The sequence below is a fragment of the Ixodes scapularis genome, unplaced genomic scaffold (assembly GCF_016920785.2).
Source record: "Ixodes scapularis isolate PalLabHiFi unplaced genomic scaffold, ASM1692078v2 PGA_scaffold4__175_contigs__length_147842914, whole genome shotgun sequence".
Taxonomy (NCBI): domain Eukaryota; kingdom Metazoa; phylum Arthropoda; class Arachnida; order Ixodida; family Ixodidae; genus Ixodes; species Ixodes scapularis.
Genome location: NW_024609879.1, coordinates 114703933 through 114722807, shown reverse-complemented (window position 1 = coordinate 114722807; position 18875 = coordinate 114703933). Strand labels below are relative to the sequence as shown.

General features: G+C 44.6%; 1 protein-coding gene across 1 annotated transcript in view; it reads right to left on the bottom strand.

The window, feature by feature from the left end:
* The window catches only part of LOC121837844 (golgin subfamily B member 1-like), a 33591-nt gene extending 17753 nt beyond the window's left edge, over positions 1–15838 (bottom strand). Inside the window, exons 1-9 of the mRNA XM_042293673.1 lie at positions 15734–15838; positions 7660–7767; positions 5849–5974; positions 5711–5764; positions 4773–4928; positions 4278–4391; positions 3700–3768; positions 3519–3608; positions 3304–3414 (exon numbers count right to left, since the gene is read on the bottom strand). Of these exons, the coding sequence (XP_042149607.1) occupies positions 3304–3414; positions 3519–3608; positions 3700–3768; positions 4278–4391; positions 4773–4928; positions 5711–5764; positions 5849–5974; positions 7660–7767; positions 15734–15838 (933 nt within the window). The remainder of the gene's footprint in view (positions 1–3303; positions 3415–3518; positions 3609–3699; positions 3769–4277; positions 4392–4772; positions 4929–5710; positions 5765–5848; positions 5975–7659; positions 7768–15733) is intronic.
* Positions 15839–18875: the final 3037 nt, after the last annotated feature.

Genomic DNA, 18875 nt, shown 5'->3' with positions numbered 1-18875 from the left:
GGCTCATCCAAGTGCCTCGTGGAAAAGCAGACATTTCGCTTATTTTAATGCGAAAGCATTAACTGTCCCATGGAGCGAGCCGACGTCATCAGCTTTGAAGCCCCGCCAAAAGCCACGCAAAATAGCAGCTAAATTCCCCTTTCCCAAAGAAGCGAAGTGAAACCGCGATCTGAAGCATCCCAGCTTTGAAGCCGCGCCAAACGGCAGCTAAATTCCCCTCTCCCACTGAAGCGAAGTAAAACCGCCATCTGAAGCCTCCCAGCTTTGAAGCCACGTCAAAAGGCAGCTAAATTCCCCTCTCCCAATGAAGCGAAGTGAAACCGCGATGTGAAGTCTCCCAGCTTCGAAGCCGCGCCAAACGGCAGCTGAAGTCCCCCCTCCTAATGAAGCGAAGTGAAACCGCGATCTGAAGCCTCCCAGCTTTGAAGCCACGCCAAACGGCAGCTAAATTCCCCTCTCTCAATGGAGCGAACTGAAGCCGCGATCTGAAGCCTCCCAGTTTTGAAGCTGCGCAAGAAGCCACGCAAAATGGCAGCTAAATTCACCTCTTCAAAAGTGAAGCCGAAATCTGATGGAGAGGCTCCCATTAGCTGGCGCGCGTCATAGTTTCAAGGAACGAGGCTCCCATTGGCCGCCGCGCGTCAGTTTCCAGGAGCGCCACCCCATGGCGCTGCGGGCTCGCGCCGCCTAAGGTCGCTTGATATTTCTTTTACAAGTAACGGCAACCAATACAAATGACAGAGCGTATTCCCTCCAATAGAAATGACAGAACACATTCCGATGGAACAAAATGGCGGCATTCGGTTCATTGCTCAGCTGCGCGCCGCCATTCGCTTCCGAAAACCTGCACCGTCACGCAGTCGGCGCCTCAAAGCATGTCGCTACTTGTAGGAAGCTCTTATCTAGGGACTTCAGCGCCGCCAGCGCGCCGGTAATAGGAATCGGCTGGCGGCGGAGCCTCCCAATGCCCGCTCGGGCAAACTCTCAGAGCGGCAGCACGGCCGATGTCGGCGGGGCGCGGACACTTCACGAGTGCGCGCGCAAGAACAACATTCATGCTTTCGCATTCACAACTCATACCAGGTCCTTAACTGTATACCTCTAGCCTTTTTTTTTCTTCAGTGATAGCGTTGCAGCAGAGTAGAGAGTAAAGTCCACAGTCTGGAGCACAGAGAGTATAGTATAGTCCGCAATTCGACCCCCAGAAACGCTGACGATCTGGCGAGCGTGTCTCCAGAGCATCTTATTATCGCTTCGCAGCCATTGATATTGCGGCATCAACCGATAAGAGTGCCGAGAACCAATCGGAAAGCTGGGGAGTGGTGATCATGATAGTCAACACCCTGCCTCTCTTAAGCAGTGATTCCAGGTGATGCGTCGACGGCAGAGCGTGCGCTCTGCCGTCGACGCAAATACGCCGCAGACAAAATAAGGGAGCGGAAGAATGACGTGCATGCTTTTGCATTCACAACTCATAAGAAGTTCTTAGGTGTTCCTCGAACCTTTTTTTTTATGACGCATTAGCAGTGAGTTTCCTGTCCCCACAAAGCCGGTCACGCGACCTCAAAATACGTACTGCGACTATATTAACTGCCGGGAGAGATTCCCGCGTTCACCAGCAAACCGGCCAAGGTGGAATGACCCCAACACGACCAGGATCGTTGTTTGCAGGGCATGGGGGAAATAGAAGATCGCCGCTATTCGGGTCGCTCGGAAGTTTAAATAAACACGCCGCGTATTGATTCATTGCTTTTTTTTTTTTTCTGTCTGTGTTAGGTCGAAAGCACTCGAACGCGAACGTAGCCATTTCCCTAGCTCTCGGAATAAACTTAATCGATAAAACGTTGCGAGGCGGAGACCGGAATTCAGGTGGAACATTCCAGCGACACGCATCTTCGGGTAACTGTTTGGAGTCACGAACGCACTGGATTTTATTTATATAGTATAGGTCAACTCGGCGCAGACATGAACCCAATTACCATTGCCAGCAGCTATTAAACATGCGCCTATGTCTCCAGTTCAAACCTGAATATTTCGCCGGTGTAAAAATATATATATATAATAAAAAGAAATCGAATAACTCGATTTATAATTTAATAGACAACTCGCCGACAATACAACAATGCAACGGGATATTAAAACAGTTAAAGTTCACCAAATGTATTAGGCTTGGGAGACCATTAAGAAAATACAGGACCGTTTTTACCCATATATATTTTCTCATTATATTATATTATTTAATAATAGACGTATCTTCAAACTTTCTACACGATGTGTCATAAGGTTATCTTTCCCTTCTTTTTTTCTCTCTTTTATTAATGTTTTTTTTTTATACTCGTCTATAAGTAGTTGAAAAACTAACCCATAACGTTATACACCGCTTCATCAGATGCACCACAGCACCACAAGCACGAGTTTCTTGTTCAGGAATGCACTTCAGCTGCATTCATCGTGGTCAATGACACTATTAAAAGGAAGCTGAAGCACCTTTCAAGAGCAAGTCGTCTGCTTCTTGTGCAGGAGTTGTGGTGACGTCAGAACGACGCCGTGCTCCGATTGGCTTTGGTTGAAAGGATACTGGGTAGACCTCGATGCTAATTGCCTTAAGGACTACCCAGTATTTTTTTTTTTCAATCAGCCAATAAGAGTTTGGTACTCCGACATCATCGCAAATTCTGCGCAAGAAGCAAACGAACTTTTGTTCCGCATAGCTTTTTGTCCCGTCAATTCAGCTATGGCACTTATCTTGAAGCAGATGTAAACCGCATTTATTTAAAAAAATACTTGCAGCGATTGCCGCCGGGCATGCGGCGGTCCTCTCTGCCGCCTGTTATCTGTCCAGAGCGTCGTGACCTCATCAACGGTATCCCCGAGCCAGGTTAGTGGTGAGCAAGGGTCATCTGGCCCTGCTGATGACGTTACTTTCCTAGTTTCTTTTCCTCTCCGCTCTCGTGCTTTCGTACCATTGACGCGCCGCAACGGGCGGGCCAACGTCGAAATTTTAAATGACTAGTACGGCGCTCCTATTAAAAAAGATGGAATGAAAACTTAAGGCATAATTCTTAAGGTGTCTATGTTATAACTTTTATTGTTTGTTCGTGTTCGAGGACATTTTCAGCTTCAGCTGTTAGTGCGTGCAACTGTAGCTGTCACGCGGCAGGAGGCCGGAAGCAACTGGCAAGGCGACGAGCTCAGACTTTTAGCCTTCGCCGAGTTTTGGAAAGTATATTCTTTGCGCAAGAACGCATGCGAGCCACGCGTTGTGCGAAACCACGTGCTCTCGCAGCTCACCTTTCTCAGTACGTTGACTGTCGACTGTTCCGTGTTAAGGCTGAGTTCCGCCAGTCTTTCCTTGTGGTGGTGCAATTCCTCCCTGTACCTCGCGATCTCTTCGTTCTTCCCGGTGATGATGTCCTGCGGGAAATTGTTGAAAATGGCTTGGTGAAACAAACGCTTCTTCCCCCCCCCCCCCCCCCTTAACCAACTTCCTGAGTTGGTTAAGGGGTAACAATACTTACGTTAAGTGCGCTTGTTTCTTGACCAGAAGATTCGGATAGCCTCTGTAACTCTTCCGCCTTTCTCTCGAGCTCATCTTTGAGGACGCGTATCTGTTTGAATAAAGTACGTCAAAAAAAAAAAAAAAGAAGTGCCAGAAAAAAGAATGAGACAAAGATACGTTTTTTAACGAAATTCGCTTACCTCCTCGATGATTTGAGAGTTCTCCAGTTGAAGGCTTTCGTTCTTCTTTAGCGCAGCCTGCAGTTCTTTCTGTGGACAACGCAAATCAACAAACAATTGAGACACCTAGCAGACGATATTGTAGTAGTTTCAAGCAAACCTATTTCTCACTTCAGAGCTTATTTATTTTTTATATCTTTATAATTTTTACCTTTTCCCTTTCTTCCCATTATCTTTTGTATGATTAGCTTCCATCTGTTTAGTACCCGTCAGATATTTTAGGTTACGCGGATATAGACGCGTGAATGTAAACATATCTTACAGCATGATCCATTCTACAATCGAACATAGTTATTCACTCATGAAAAAACATACAAATGGGAGTAAGCATTCTAAACAGGAGTTGAGAAAATACAATACGCAACGAAGCAGTGATTGAACAAATATTACATGGACTATTCGGAATTCGTGCTCCACGTTAAAGAAAACAACTTAACCTATGATAGAAGCAAGTAATCGCTGTTTTACACTGTTACAAACTCCTTGACGCAGACTATTCGTAAATTAGAGTACTCTGCCTAAGAGAGTGTATACTTCACCTGAACTTTGAGGAATTCGTCGGTGGTCACGTCCATCTGCTGAACTGCGTCCGCCAGATTTGCCTTCAGTTCTTCGAGTTTGTCCTTCAAACGCTGGTTTTCAATTTCGGCGTCCTGAAAACACCACGCGATTCAGAAAAGCAAGGAACGTGATGTTAATTTTTTACTCTTACAGTCAAGTAAGTTTGTTCTTCACAAGTTTGATGCACGAAATTCACCGTCATCGGCCACCTCTGTGCAAATTCTTAGCGCGATGCGTTAGGGAACCGATTTACGCCGTCCCACCAAAAGGGCCAACGATTCGTTTGAGTGCACGAGGTAGTATTAAGGGGTGTCCAAACAGGACACTACAAAACGCACGACTCCGACAAATCGTGAAAATTGAAGCGGACGCGCCCGCTACGCGCCCGTTTCAATTTTCACGATTTGTCGGAGTCGTGCGTTTTGTAGTGTCCTGTTTGGACACCCCTTTAGATCAAGATAAAGCGAACCAACCTGAACGTCGCTGAGGAGCTGGGATATCTGCTTGTTCTTGTCCTTGAGCTTGGCACTCAGCTTGGAGTCGGACTCGAGTCGCGAGCTTTCGACTGCCGACTCGACCCTTTCGAGTTGGTACAACTTGTCCTGGAGCTCAGACTGCAGGTTCTCAACCTGAGGATCGAAGTGAAAGAGACGCGGGCAAGGCGTTCGTGCAGTATATACGTGCCATTGATCGTACGCGATGACGGACGAAATCGAGCTCCCACCAGTAAGACAACAAAGCTGTTATCTCATTGCCACAATCAAAAATTTAAACAAGCACGCACAGAAAAAAAAATGGAGCGCAGGATCGCAGTGCATTCGCTGTACGTGATTGATTTAGTCGACGATGGCGAACGCACAAAGACGAGATGAGCACCGTGACGACACGCTTTTGGCACTGCTCGATCGATTATATCGGATCGGATCGTCGGTGGGCGCAGCCATCTCGCTGCTGGTGTGGATAGACCGTCTGATAGTTGAACATTGCTGAGGCTGTGGGTGAGCCTCCGCAATGCTTGACTGTCAGACGATCTGCCCACACCAGCAGCAAGATGCATGCAAGCGCCCAGAGTTCGCACTTGCAAACGTCTATAGGACAAGGGGGTGTGGACTCAATTCCTCCATTCCCTCTCACTCATTTACTTCACCTTCTCTTGCTCGCTTTACCTTAATTTTTTTTTTTTTTAGAAAATATTAATTTATGTTGTCGACGACTGCAAAGTGAAATAGAGCTTCAAGAACATCCAAAAGACAGGCGAGCTCATTAACGCTGGACATCGCGAAAACCCAATGAAACAAGAAAACTGGGATATTGTCAATTTTCTTTATTCTTCCGGCATAGAATATTTTCAATGTGAAATAAAGATGGTAATCCCTAAAAAGCACGCGGGATAACGCGCAAAAAAGCTTACCTCGTTTTTTAGGCTTTTGTTTTCTTTTTCGGCTTTGCTGAGCATCGACACGTACTGCGCAAAGACCAACAACTCAATCACAAAAACCCATTTTTTTTGCTTGGTATGTCAGAGATATGAGATATACGCAAGACGCACCTTTTCGGATGTTCGTTTTTCTTGCTCCAGTTCCACCTCCTTGTGTTCGAGCTCTGTTCTTAGCGTCTTCAGCTTTGCTTCGAGATGGCCCAAGTCTTGAGATGCATCTTCCGGTGATTTGCGTCGCTAGGATGGTATACAAAGCGTTATGGAGCATAGGTTCAACATGATATTTAATTGTCGACCTTTCGCGTTCTCCGCCGCTTTCGTCTGCTTCTTTTGCGGGGGTTGTGGTGACGTCAGAACGCCGGGCTCTGATTGGCTTTGATTGAAGGATAGCGGGTGGCCTCAAGGCGCCGCCGCAGCGAAGCTTGTCAAGGAAACGAACATCTTGGATAATAAAGCTGTTTTTGTTTCTTTGTCAGAACGTTAATTACGATTGCACCTCAATGCATCTTGGTAGATAAAAGGCTTCTCGTTTCACTTTTTGAGGTTAGCATCTTTAAAAGTTACGGCATTACATTTGCTCGTTACAAAACATTATTCGCATCTTGAGTGTATGTTGACCACTATATCGGTACCGGTGAAACCAGTGAAAACAACAGGATTAATGAAAGTAGCACGTTCGCGGTCTGAACTGTATATATATATATATATATATATATATATATCAGCGCAGACTGACAAAGGTTACTAAAATTCGTGTATTCTAGGTAAAAAATATAATTTTCTCGGGAACGCATTACTCGGGGTGTCGCACGTGAGAAAATGTGCAATACTTACTAAGTAGTTCGCTAATTATTTAGAAATGACTAATTATTTTTAATTAGTGAGACTAGACATATGATTCCAATTAGAAACTTGCTGAGCGTCATCGAAAACCACTAAATCAGTAATTTTCAGAACGATTTTGTGCACACGGGCAGTGTTGAAGTGCGCTAAAGTTACCATTCGTGGAGCAGCTACAAGGCTGGGGCTCTGACAAGAGACGGAAAAATCGCGCGGGCGCCTATGTCGCAACCTTGTATTGCTCGCTTTAATTCAAGGCTATGCTGTCTCCATCATAATTAACACAAAATGTTTGTAATGACAAATATTTTCGGAAGTTTATGGAGCTATCGAAAGTTGTGGCCTGCCTTAACTTTGCCTTAATTCGTTTAAATTCGTTCTTGAAAGAACATGTTGGTTAATTTAAGAGCTGCGCATTAACGTCTGTTTTCAGTCATTGATATCTATCGGTGGTCAGAGGTCTGCATTTTAGGTCGCCCTCACTCACCCTCACTCTCACAGCCACACTCACCTCAACCCCTCACTCACCCTCACCCTCCCAGCTACACTCGCCCTCAACCCCTCACTCACCCTTACAGCCACACTCACCTCAACCCCTCACTCACCCTCACCCTCACATCACACTCACGTTCAGCCCTTCACTCATCCTCACTGAACCTCACGGCCCTCACGCCCTTCACGCGCTCATGGCCCTCACTCACTCATACCCCTCACGCACTCACGGTCCTCACAGCCCTCACAGTTCTCACACCCCTCAGGGCCCTCACGACCTCACGCTACTCACTCACCCTTACACTCATGAATTTTCGGGGATCAGAATCTTACTCTCCCTCACCTGTGAACACGAGGGTGAGTGAGGGCCCTCATGGGTGAGGTTTGCCGAGGTACGTCGGTGGTAGCAGATGCCGCATTCAAAGAGTAAATGTCTTAAGTTTCGCTTTCAGTTTTGACTTGTGTATTTGCGTTATCATAGAATATTCACGCTAGGACGCTTACGTACAGTGGTGTTTGCTGCCGGTGCATGTAGTTTGTTTATGCGGCGAGAAAAGAAGAACCCTGAAACCCGGGCCGTTTGCACTAACCTCACTTCTGCGTGTTCGTTCTTGCAATTCGGCAATTTGACGAAGAAGCTCCTTGTTCTCTTGTTTGAACTGCTCCGTAGTTTCGAGCTCTTCTAGCGCCACCTCTGCCTGGATGGATTTGATCTGGGTAGATTTGATGAATATAAAGTCTAAACAATGTGATTTTAAAAAAAGAAGCCAAGCATAACAATTCGGGACAAACAAATCAATTGAATTTGGGAATCCGGTAGTATCTGCAGATAAACGCAACGCAAACACACGCGTTAGTAATAAAAAAAAAGGTTAAAAAAGGGAAGGAGGAGGGAGGTTACAAGATAACCCCCCCCCCCCCCTTCTTTTTTGAGAACTTTTAGCTTTAAAAAAATCGTAATTCACAAGTGAACTATCCCGATTTTGTCACGAGACCTACAGCTATGGACGGTAAAATCTCAAACCTAAAAAAACAAATAAAAAAAACACGATGCATACACAGCGCAACACAACTCCAGACAACACAATGTCTCACTAATCTACCCCATAGCCTCAACTTTTTTAAACTTTTTTTTTTGCATTTTGCTATGTTGTAACGCATTTCATTCTACCTTCATAATATAGTGAGCGACAGCTTAAAAAATGTAGGGGCAGTCCCGGGCATCTCAATATCACTCACAGCCAACGAGATTACGGCATTGGGCGATAAGAGCTTCAAAGAACCGATCACGAAGCAAGTATCATAAATTAACATAATGAGCCACGCCCTGCGTTCCTTAAGCTGTCGGTGGTTAGAGGTGTCTACAACCTCAGGCTCACACTGTTAAAAGAGGAACGCCTGTATATAAGCGAATGTGAACATTCATTTTCAGAAAATTCCTCCCCCATCGTAAGGCGGAGCGCAAGTTCGTCTGCTTCTTTTGCGGGGCTTGTGGTGGCGTTAGGACGCCGAGGAGCTCTGATTGGCTCTGATCGAAGGATAGTGGGTAGGCTTTAAAGCAAGCTGCCTTGAGAGCTACCCCCTATCCTTCCAATCAGAGCCATTTCTGCAAAAGAAGCAGACGAACTTTCGCTCCGCAAAAACACTTTGCAGAAGTGCGCGCGCCACCTAGTAGCTGGTGGCGCGCGCACTTTTACAAAGGGTTATTGTTCGCCATTGCTCGGGCACGATACTCTGAGCATGTATTGGGCACGAGGGTGGCGTCAGAGTTCGGCGTTAACTCGGCTTGAGTCGTATTGAAAACGAGTGATGTGTCATCGTTCGGCGAGGACTCGGACCTATATCACACGTTTCGTGCTAATGGAGGGATGGATGAATGCCAATGGTTGTAATCTTAATAATGGGCGGTAGCTTGCGCCTTCTAGCCTAGAAATTAAGAACCAAAAGTATGATTTGTTTCCTCTACCAATTTTCTTACCTTCTGCAATTTCGTAACCCGAGAAATGGCGACCACCACTGATGCTTGGTGGACTTTTGAAAAGGGTCTATTGTCATGGGCAGAAAAATACTTTATGGAAAGTTGGTTAAAATCATAATTACTATACTTATCACGCATACGGTGTAATACAGTAATATTTCTAACCATAAATATCTATAACGCGATCATTTTGAATACTAAAAAAGACAAATTTAGGCAAAGTACCTTCATGATGTGCCTGGTAACGTCGAAGAGACGCCGAAGTTGTTTCGTGTCAGCCACATCCGTGCTGTCAAACTGTAATGTTTCTCGATTAGTATAGAGTAACTCGCTTCGTTACAAAGAACAATCGAATGCAGGCAAACATGCAAAGTGCGGAGATTGGTAAATAAGCAAAACTCGTTAAACATTGTTTAAATATTTTCAATTACGTGTTCCAGGACACTGCCAGCACTGCGCAAATACGTATATTATTTTATACATTATCGACCACGGCTGATATCATCCTTCATCATCATTTATTCAACCTTGAGGACCCGTACGGGCGTTACAAGGCTCCAACGACAGAAAATATAGTCAAATAGAAAACATAGCACATAATACCTACATGTCCAAGTATACCATTACTGAGTAAAGCGGACACCTCTATAGGGGAGGTAAGAGAAACTACAAGACATCAGTGAAAAGCAACACGTAAAGTGATCTCCGAAAAGAAGCAGGTTTACCATGATGATTTTAACCCGAGACTGGGGCAGAAGGAGGACATTTTCTAAAAGTTTAAAAGAAAGTAACAGGGACAGACTGTGTCTCTAACTCGGCTGATAATTTTATTCAACCAACCTTCTTATATACAGGACAACAACCGCCACACAACCACTGAACATCCTGTTTTTCAAGATCACGCGCATAACAATCACCCACAACACTAAGTGATGCCACCTACACAAATCCTTTTCGGTTTAGCTATAGTCAGTTATAAGATTTTCGATGGAAAGGGAGTTTCGGGAGGAGAAAGCAGACGGAATGCCGGGAAAAAGAGAAGGAAACCTCCTCCTCCCTTCATCGTTTAGTCTGCTTTCTTCTCCCCCATCCTTCTTTTCCTTCGAAAACTTTTTTTAACCTGTAACTGACTATAAAGAGCTAGAGGTAACAAAAAAAAAAATATATGCAATGCTTTTGAACTACGACACACAGAGGCTTCCACTTTATTCTTAACCTGCTACCGACTATAGCTCAGAGAACCACATTAACAAAAACAAATTACTGTGACACATAGCCTAGGTTTGCATCCTTGACGCTTCCTCTACACAGTGATATTTTCAATAGAGTCTTAACTAAATATAAGGTTTTCTTTCTAGGACAAGAAAATAAAGAAAAAATTGACAAAACTATTATTGATAAGGGAGGCATAAAGCTCCATGTTTGACCCAAACCTCGAAACCCTGACTTCTAGTACACAGGAAAGACCATCAAGAGGACGAACAAAACACTTGCAAATAATGAACTTACCAAAACAATGCGCAACTATTCGCGACTCCAGCGACCTATAGGGGGCGCCTCCACCAAACAAACATGGCGGCTGAGTCCAGGTCGCGTCGGCTCGGCCGGGCCACCTGAATGGGTGGCGCATTCATTTTAACAATTTTTCTTTTGTTGAATGCCCAATTTTATGGGTATTTGAACTGAGACAGTTAAGTGTAGCCGGTGCGCATAAACTTGCCGAGCATAGTTTTGTTTTGCCGGTGTTTTTTTTTTTTTTTTTTTTTCTTTTCATGTCAAACTTTCGTTTCGGAGACTTCGATCAAAACCGAAACTATGGGCTCCAGAGAAACGGTAATAGACTCTAATTAGTTTTGATCATCTAAGAAAAGCGGCGAGGGCTACAAAATTGTTCCACCGAGAGTAATTTTTAGCTAACTCGCATGCCTCGACCATGCGACTTATCTGTCCGCGAAATTGAGCTTTAGTGCCTGTCCGCGTTTCAAGAAACAGCTCCAGTCGTGTGCTCGGTCAAGAACACAGGCTGCAGCAAAATTACGAAAATTATCAAGCGCTTCTTGAGCCAAGGAGCATGTCAACTCGCTGGCGCTTCACTAAGCAGCTGATACTCGTATTTCAATTCAAGTTTTAGTAGCAATTGAGAAGTAATTTTGACGAATATGCGGATTATGTATTATATTACGTACTATGTCCCCTAAAGCGATATTAGTATATTCTTCGGGTTGAAATATGAACCTAGTTAACTAACTATTAGTTGAACTGCTGAATAAAAGTATATTTGACAGACAGAGAGATACTACTTAAACTTAGCCAAATGGTTCTAGCCGGTAGAACGGAGACGAATGCGGACAAACGGAGGAGAGTCTTCATCGGAGATTCACTCAGACCTCTCTGCATTGAGCTTGACTTCGAATCCTGAACGGATAAAATGAGTATTTTTTGTGGCCGGTCAACCTGAGCAATGTAGACGTATATTGCTGCTGGCTTCGACAGGGGTTATAATATAAATATTGGAGGGGCGCGATAGATCCTAATGACGTGACAGCTTCCAACTTTGCGAGACGCGTCCCCCACCTTTTGAAAGCAGATAATTTCCCTCATTAATTATATGCAGCGAGCAAGTTTTCTGAATCAAGTAATTGCGAAATTAGCCCAACTCCTTCAATGTGGTCTTTTTCGGCGAAAAGCCGCCAAGATGAATAGCCAACGCATCGGCCGGCGTTAGTGGCTCAAATTAACTTGAAGCTAATCGAGCACAACCAAACTCAAGGAAAGCAGCTATCGAACCTTCCCATTGACTTGACTGCAGCATTAGTGTTCCCTCCAGTGAAACACTTCGTCTGTCGACCTCAGCCCACTGTTCTAAATCCTTATAAAGAAACCACTTATCAGTTACCAAGCAGTCGTGACTTTGAATGTGATTAGAAACAGACGAGAAATCAAAACGTTTTTCCGTGATTCCTCCTCATCCAAAAAATTGAAAGCACGCGACCGTGTGTTGTGTATAGTAAACGGGCTTTCAAACACTTGATGGAAAAAAACAATCTACTGAGGCTTCACCACACTAATGAACACTCCGGCAAACTTAAGAAATTTTCGGACCTTCGTCAAATTACATTGCTCGCCCCCGCGCCGACAGCACGCGTCCGCGAAAGCCATCAGAGACGCGGCGGGGCGCGGAGCGACCTGGACCGACTGGTTCCCGGATTTCCCGCTTGGCGGCGTCCGTTTTGCTGGAGTCGCGAATAGACCTGCAAACATTTCTTTAGAGTACTACCAATCATCATGGTAAACCTCCATCAGCTCGGCTGCGCACTGGCCGTAATTTCGTTTAGCGGATTCTTTTTTTCTTTTTTTTATCTTCAAGCACAATAATCGTTTTCATAAAAGAACATCCGCCTTTCATACGTTAAGTTGATTCTTTCTTCTAGATGATCCCGATTTACAACCAAATATTATGTTCCTGTAGAAGTCTGGCTTAGTTTAGATGGATTTAAGTTGGGAATCACACGTGTACGATTATGGTGCCATAATTTTCAATGTCACGTACAGGGTGCGGCCATAAGTCCCAACGAATTTGGCACGCCTTGCAAAATTCGAATTCCAAACGCACATACCTAAAACTGGGCACACGAGCGTAGTTTCGCAAGAAGTTTCATGTCTATATTTTGTTTTTTTAGAACTCAAGTCACAGGTGGTAAAATATTAAAAATAGAACGAAAACGGCGTCGGCGCATTTCCTGAATCCCGGAGAAAAGCTCACCGGAGAAAAGCTCACCGGAGAAAAGCTCACCGGAGATAAGCTCACCGGAGAAAAGCTCACCGCTAAACCGGCAGATGCGGAGAAAAGCTCACCGGCCATTGAGCGTATGCAAAGAAAAGCTCCCCGATATTTTTTCTTCTTTTTATATAGAGTCTGTTGGATCATGCGTTACATTTATCACTTTATTATCATTAAAATTTGTCAACTTTGTAAAAAAGGGAATTTGGTTTTTTTTAATATTTGTTAAGATTATCGGGTATATTGCTCCCAAATTTATGATTGCGGGCGAGTGTTTTCTGCGGTTTACTCTCTAGGCAACGAAAGCCTAACTGAAAACTTTATGAACTTGAAGAACAGGAAGAAGTTAGAAAACTTTATAATTCAGCCTAAAACCTACAAATCAAAACTGTAATTGCCGAAAATTTGAAAGTGAATGCGCAACAACGCGGTGCCTGAAATTCTCTTTGAAGCGTTTGTTAACCATTGAAAACAGGATAAAACAGTCATTAGGATATCGAGGTTTCTTTCTTCCACGGACGTGCACGTTTTCTTGCCGTTCGTGCTGGTGTTTCGACACGTTCCCTTTGTGTGATAGTGCCCTTCTACGGTGAGCCACTCATGACCTTCAGAGCTGCACACTGTCATTGTTGTTACCTGCGACCTATATACGAAGTAGTGTTCTGTAAGGTGGCGAAGTGGACGAGTTGGTAAACGTTATGCATGATGAAAACTGCTCAAACGGCGAGGACGGAGTGAAGACAACAAACAAGACGGGATGAAGCTGTTCTCGCAACTTAAGTTTTGTTAGTGAAAGTAACATAAAGAAAACAGCGTAGCCGACGCTGAGTACATCAACGAACACATGCTATCTATCAGGCACTATACAATGTTTGGAGCTGAAGCGGTTTACACACCGCTATTCATATTAGCTCCCAACGAACAAACTTCTTTATCTGACAGCTACCGACGGCGCACTGTCAGCTGTGAATAAATTGTTGTTTTTCTTACCGGTGTCCGATGTTCTGATTTTATAGTTGCGGCATCATTTATATAAAAAATAGGTGATTACTAATTTCTGAGAAATTAGTAAATATGGCCAATGACCTTCAAGAATATTACAAAAAAGAGCAAATATTTTAATGAAGTGACGAATTTGAATTGTGTTAAATTGCCACGGGTGACGCAGAATCCGTTAAGCTAAGAAAAACTAAAAAAAAAAAAAAAAAATCGGTGAGCTTGTTTTTACATCCGCTCAAAGGCCGGTGAGCTTTTCTCCGCATCTGCCGGTTTTGCGGTGAGCTTTTCTCCGGTGAGCTTTACTCCGGTGAGCTTTTCTCCGGTGAGCTTTTCTCCGGTGAGCTTTTCTCCGCCGCCCCATTTCCTATGCCCCATACCGGATGTTGGCCATCTGCACACTGGTTTGTGATCTCGCTCCCAGGTGGTCACTGTTCATATATTTCATGAATAGTATTAAATATCGCAATTATCTTGATGATCGCCAGGCTCTACTATTAGTTCTTTGCGTTTTCGCGTTCAGAAAACCACCCGGCAGCAAGCTCATAAACCAGTGTGCAGACGACAAACGGACTGGTATAGGACATAAAAAATGCATGGCCTCTGATTTTGCTTTAGTTTAAAATGTTCACTACCTCCGAGTTAAACTCTGAAAAAAGAAAAAAAGAGTAGGCATAAGACGTTTTGCGAAACTACGTTCTAGTGCCCGATTTTAGGTATGTACATTTGGAATTGGAATTTTGCACGGTGTGTCAAATGTGTTGGTCTTTACGGACGCACCCTGTACATAAAATGCTTCTGAAATGATATGCGAATAGGATTCTGATATCAGTGTCGCGTGGGCTCAGTGCATTGTGATGTCGGTATTTTTATGGTTATGTGCATCTGAAAACTGTAAACCGTATCCACATGTATGGAGCGTGGCACAGGGAAGTCACCAATGTACCTAGAATTAATTGTTTGTGTGATATCATTGCGGTCGAGCCTGCCACCTACACTGTGCTGCTAGAACCTTAGCCTAAGAGTGTTCCAGTAGCACCCTCCATTGGTGTTAGCCCCAATCCCCCCCCCCCCCCCCCCCCAAAAAAAAAAAGGCCTTTCTAGCGGTGTTTTAACTTTTTAGTGCGCGTGGCTAAATGCAAGATTGCTTTTTTGTATGCCTGCGAAACGGACTGAGGTTGACCAGAAATCTCTTACGACATCACCTTTTCATCATTTGTACTTTTGTAGTTGTGGTAATCTAGCAAAGCAGCGTCTGGCTGAAAGAACCGTTTACTCAGCCTGAACTACAAAAACCTAAATCTAAACTGCGTAAACAATTAGAAGACTTCTTTCTCTTCTACCAAGATACATTTCTATGTTTTGTCTTGCATCAGTGTTCTTGCCATTTTTCGGTGTTTCTCTTGAAGTGGATTTTTTTTTAATACAACAACACACACAAATCGTATTTGTTTTGGTTATATAAATAAATTTGGAAGCTCAGATCCCTTATCAGCCATCACCCATGTTAGCTCACTCCCCCTTCTAAGCAACAATACATACATTTATTTCTTCTTACTTTCTTGAGGTGAGCGCGTTGATAAGTGTAAAAACGGCTACAATTTGAGGCGTGAGGCAACTCAATGAACCTTGACTGAATACGAGTTGTACCTCTCAGCCACGCTGACCCAACCAATGCATTTTTAACTCCGAGAGCGCCTCCCCGTAGTGAGGTCATCGTAAACAGTGTGTAATCACGGGAGCTCGTGCGTCCGAATGATTCAAACGGCGATTTCGGAGCTATCCGTCGGCCAGAATTCGGACAGAGTATCCAATTATTCTAATCTAATGACCATATATTGGTCTCGACTTCGGGTAAACTTATTTAAAACAAAACTTTCACCCATGGTAACCGTTACTTCAAACTTGCCTTGATCAGCTGATCGTAGAGATCGTCGTAGAGCTGGGCCGTTTCGTCGTCTTCATCGTCTCGGAGGGGCACACTCAGCACCAAATCCCAGTCTAGGGGGGCCATCGGAGAGCGGCCTTAATGGCGGCCAAAATCCCCTCACCGCCACAGTCGTTCAGCTTGAAGTTACTGCGAGAAGTTTGCCGCCTGCCATCGAATCATGGAATCCCAGAATTCGCGTCCCGCTGGCGACGCCGTTCCAGCGTGTCCGCCTCCATTTGTAAACAGACCCGCGGTCGCTAGGCAACGAGGTCCCCCTCTCTCTTCTGCTCCTTTCCAAATCCGCTTTCCTTTCTTTTCTGCGTCTGCGAAACGAAACAGCTGCTTTCGACGTCTGCATTTTAGGCGGTCCTTCGCTCGCTCAGTAGCAACAACAAAAATTAATGAGACCTTATTTATTTATTTTTTTAGTTTAGATACTTGACTTTTTTTTTCTTTTTTTTTACGAAGCGAACCAAAAATACGTAAACGAATACGAAAAAAGAAAAAGTGGCATCATTACACTGACCAGCTATTAGCCTTACTTTTATAAACTACTTACTGTAAGGAGGCTGTAAGAAGGTTCGGAGCATTCAGGAATTTTCAAGAGTCAGCCCAACCGCCTCGATGAGTCCGAGGCAAAGAGCCGGACTAGAATCCTCGGTTGGCGGGTTCGAATCCCGGCCGTGGCGCCTGCAACCTGAAGGAGACTATTGCAGAGAAAACGCCGTGTAACCGCGAAATTTCGGTTATTCCGCTGGAGCGTGCCAGATGGCCTTCGTTGGGTTGGCACGTAATCTACCAAGTTTGCCGTTTTGAAGCTCTGGGACGCCGATTTTAATGGTCGACATAAGGAATACCGCCTGCCATGTGTGTCCTAATTTTCAGGTTCATTGGTGTCGACCCCTCCGCCATTATAGAGTATGGGCAACCCCGACAGCGTGCAGATTTAACTCCTTTCCTCTGTTCCCTTTTTGGCCGCCAGGGCGCGTCAGTTTTTGCTGCCCACTAGCATAGAGGCGGTAGCTCCTCGCTTCTCTCGTTCGCGTCTTTTCCGCTAGGTGGCGTCGCCTTCTCTGGATTTGCGACGCCTTCACTGGATTTGCGAATAGACTGACCTCTCGAGGATCAGATCGCAACTTTTAAAAATGGTCTATTGGCTCGTAGTTAGTGAAAAAAACCGTACAATCAAATTTTAAGTTAAAAAAAAGAAAGCTCGATAAAACGGAGGATTAGAGGAAGGAGCACACAAACACAGCGCCGACTGCCAAGTGACTATTTTACTCCTGTACGAAACAGCAAAAGCCGGGGAAGAGTTAAACAAAACAAGATAAAACAGCCCAACTCCACGCCTCAATTGTTGCAGTCAGATTTATTGTATGCATTTTTGTTAGTACAACCGGAAGTCAGGTGTGTATCGAAAAAGGGTGATTTTGTATGTCCTCTGTGAGAGACCATATACCTTTTGCAAAAATCCGAAAAGGCCACGCGCGAACTCCTGTCTTACTCATGCACATATATTAGGCGCGAAACACATGTACGACGAAACCGTCCGATCCGACGTCCGACCGCGCAATACGACGGTCGGAGGAGAGGGTTTTCAACGCTCTCCGATGCTACGAAAACCCTCTCCCCCCAAGGTCATTCCGGCAGTCCGCACGTCAGATCGGACGGTTTCGTCGTACATGTGTTTGCGACATCAAAGGCGAGCGATAAAGAGGGTAACACAATGAGCCCTCTCCGCTCTACGCTAGAGTTGCTATATAGGCTCCCTACGGGAGTAGCATATACAGGAACTCTACTCTACGCAAAAGTTGGGCGCCATCTATCGGCAAGCAGGAGAAACGTTTTTGATGGCCTGCCCTACTTCCGGTTCTGCCTGCTCCAAGCTCGGTAAAGGCGCTCAGCCGTTATTTTCACTCTATCCAACGGGATCGACCAGTACATTTCTTTGCAAGGAATGCGCTGACAAAGGACGACTTCGTCCGTTTGTACATTTTTTTCGAATAGACGACGGACTTCGCCGTGGCGCCCGTTGTCTGACGACACAGCTGAAGTCGTGTTTGACTAATGAGAAAGTACAAACGGTTACATCAAACTAGGATTCATGTCATATGCAGTACCGGCAGTAAATTCAGAAAATGTTCGAGACCAAGTTACAGTTCAGCCAAGCTTTTTTATTTTTTTTTTTTTAACTGCGAGTTATTTGTTTAAGCTGCTCGAAAATTTTAATTGAAAAGGTGCATACCCATAAATGTGAAGGCTCAATCTAAAATCGTCCGAACAAATCGGCGTATGCACGTATACAAATGTCAAATTTTCATCAAAGATGTATTTTAGTGGTGGATTTCACCCTGTGAAATTGCAAACCTTAGCTCTATTCTTGTGAAAAATAAGACCAACAAACATGCCCGGGTTAACGGCGGACGTGTTCGGGACTATACTAAGTCGTTTGCGAGCGCCGCTGACCCTGGTAAGTTTGTTGGTCTCGTTTCTTACAGGAAGAGAGTAACACTTTGAAATTTCGAAAGGTGAAATTCACCACTAGAATACATCTTGAAGAAACATCTAAAAAGTATACGCGCAGCCGCCGATTTCTGAGCGAGCCTCGGCACTGACGTCACCCCACTTCAGGCTACAGCCGTGACTAACTGCAAGTCTTGGGAAAAAAAAAAAAAAAAAAAAAAAAAACAGAAAACACGAAATCGGTTACTTTTGTTTGTTTTGAGTCTCGAGCCTGTAGACAATGTTGCAAAACTAATTACTTTATTCGATACATACATGAAGACAACTTATCAAGTCGATTGTTTCCCCTTTCGTATTTAACCCCAAGACCAGCAGATGCGGTCGAGGTCCCATTTCCCCTTCCGGGTGTGCACATTGCAACAAACTGTACAGTAAAACCACTTTACCTCAATGCTTTATAAATATATGGAAACTGTGGGCTATTCCAATGTTTACAACAACCAAAAAGCAGACAGGCAGTCTGCGTAGCAACGCGAGACCGTCACTTTGACAAGCAAAAACGTGCGCCAGTCAAACGCACCATCACAAAAACGCCAACTCCGAGGCGCTCGCTCTGCGTGGCATATAAGCGACACAACAGCATACCTAATGAATCTGC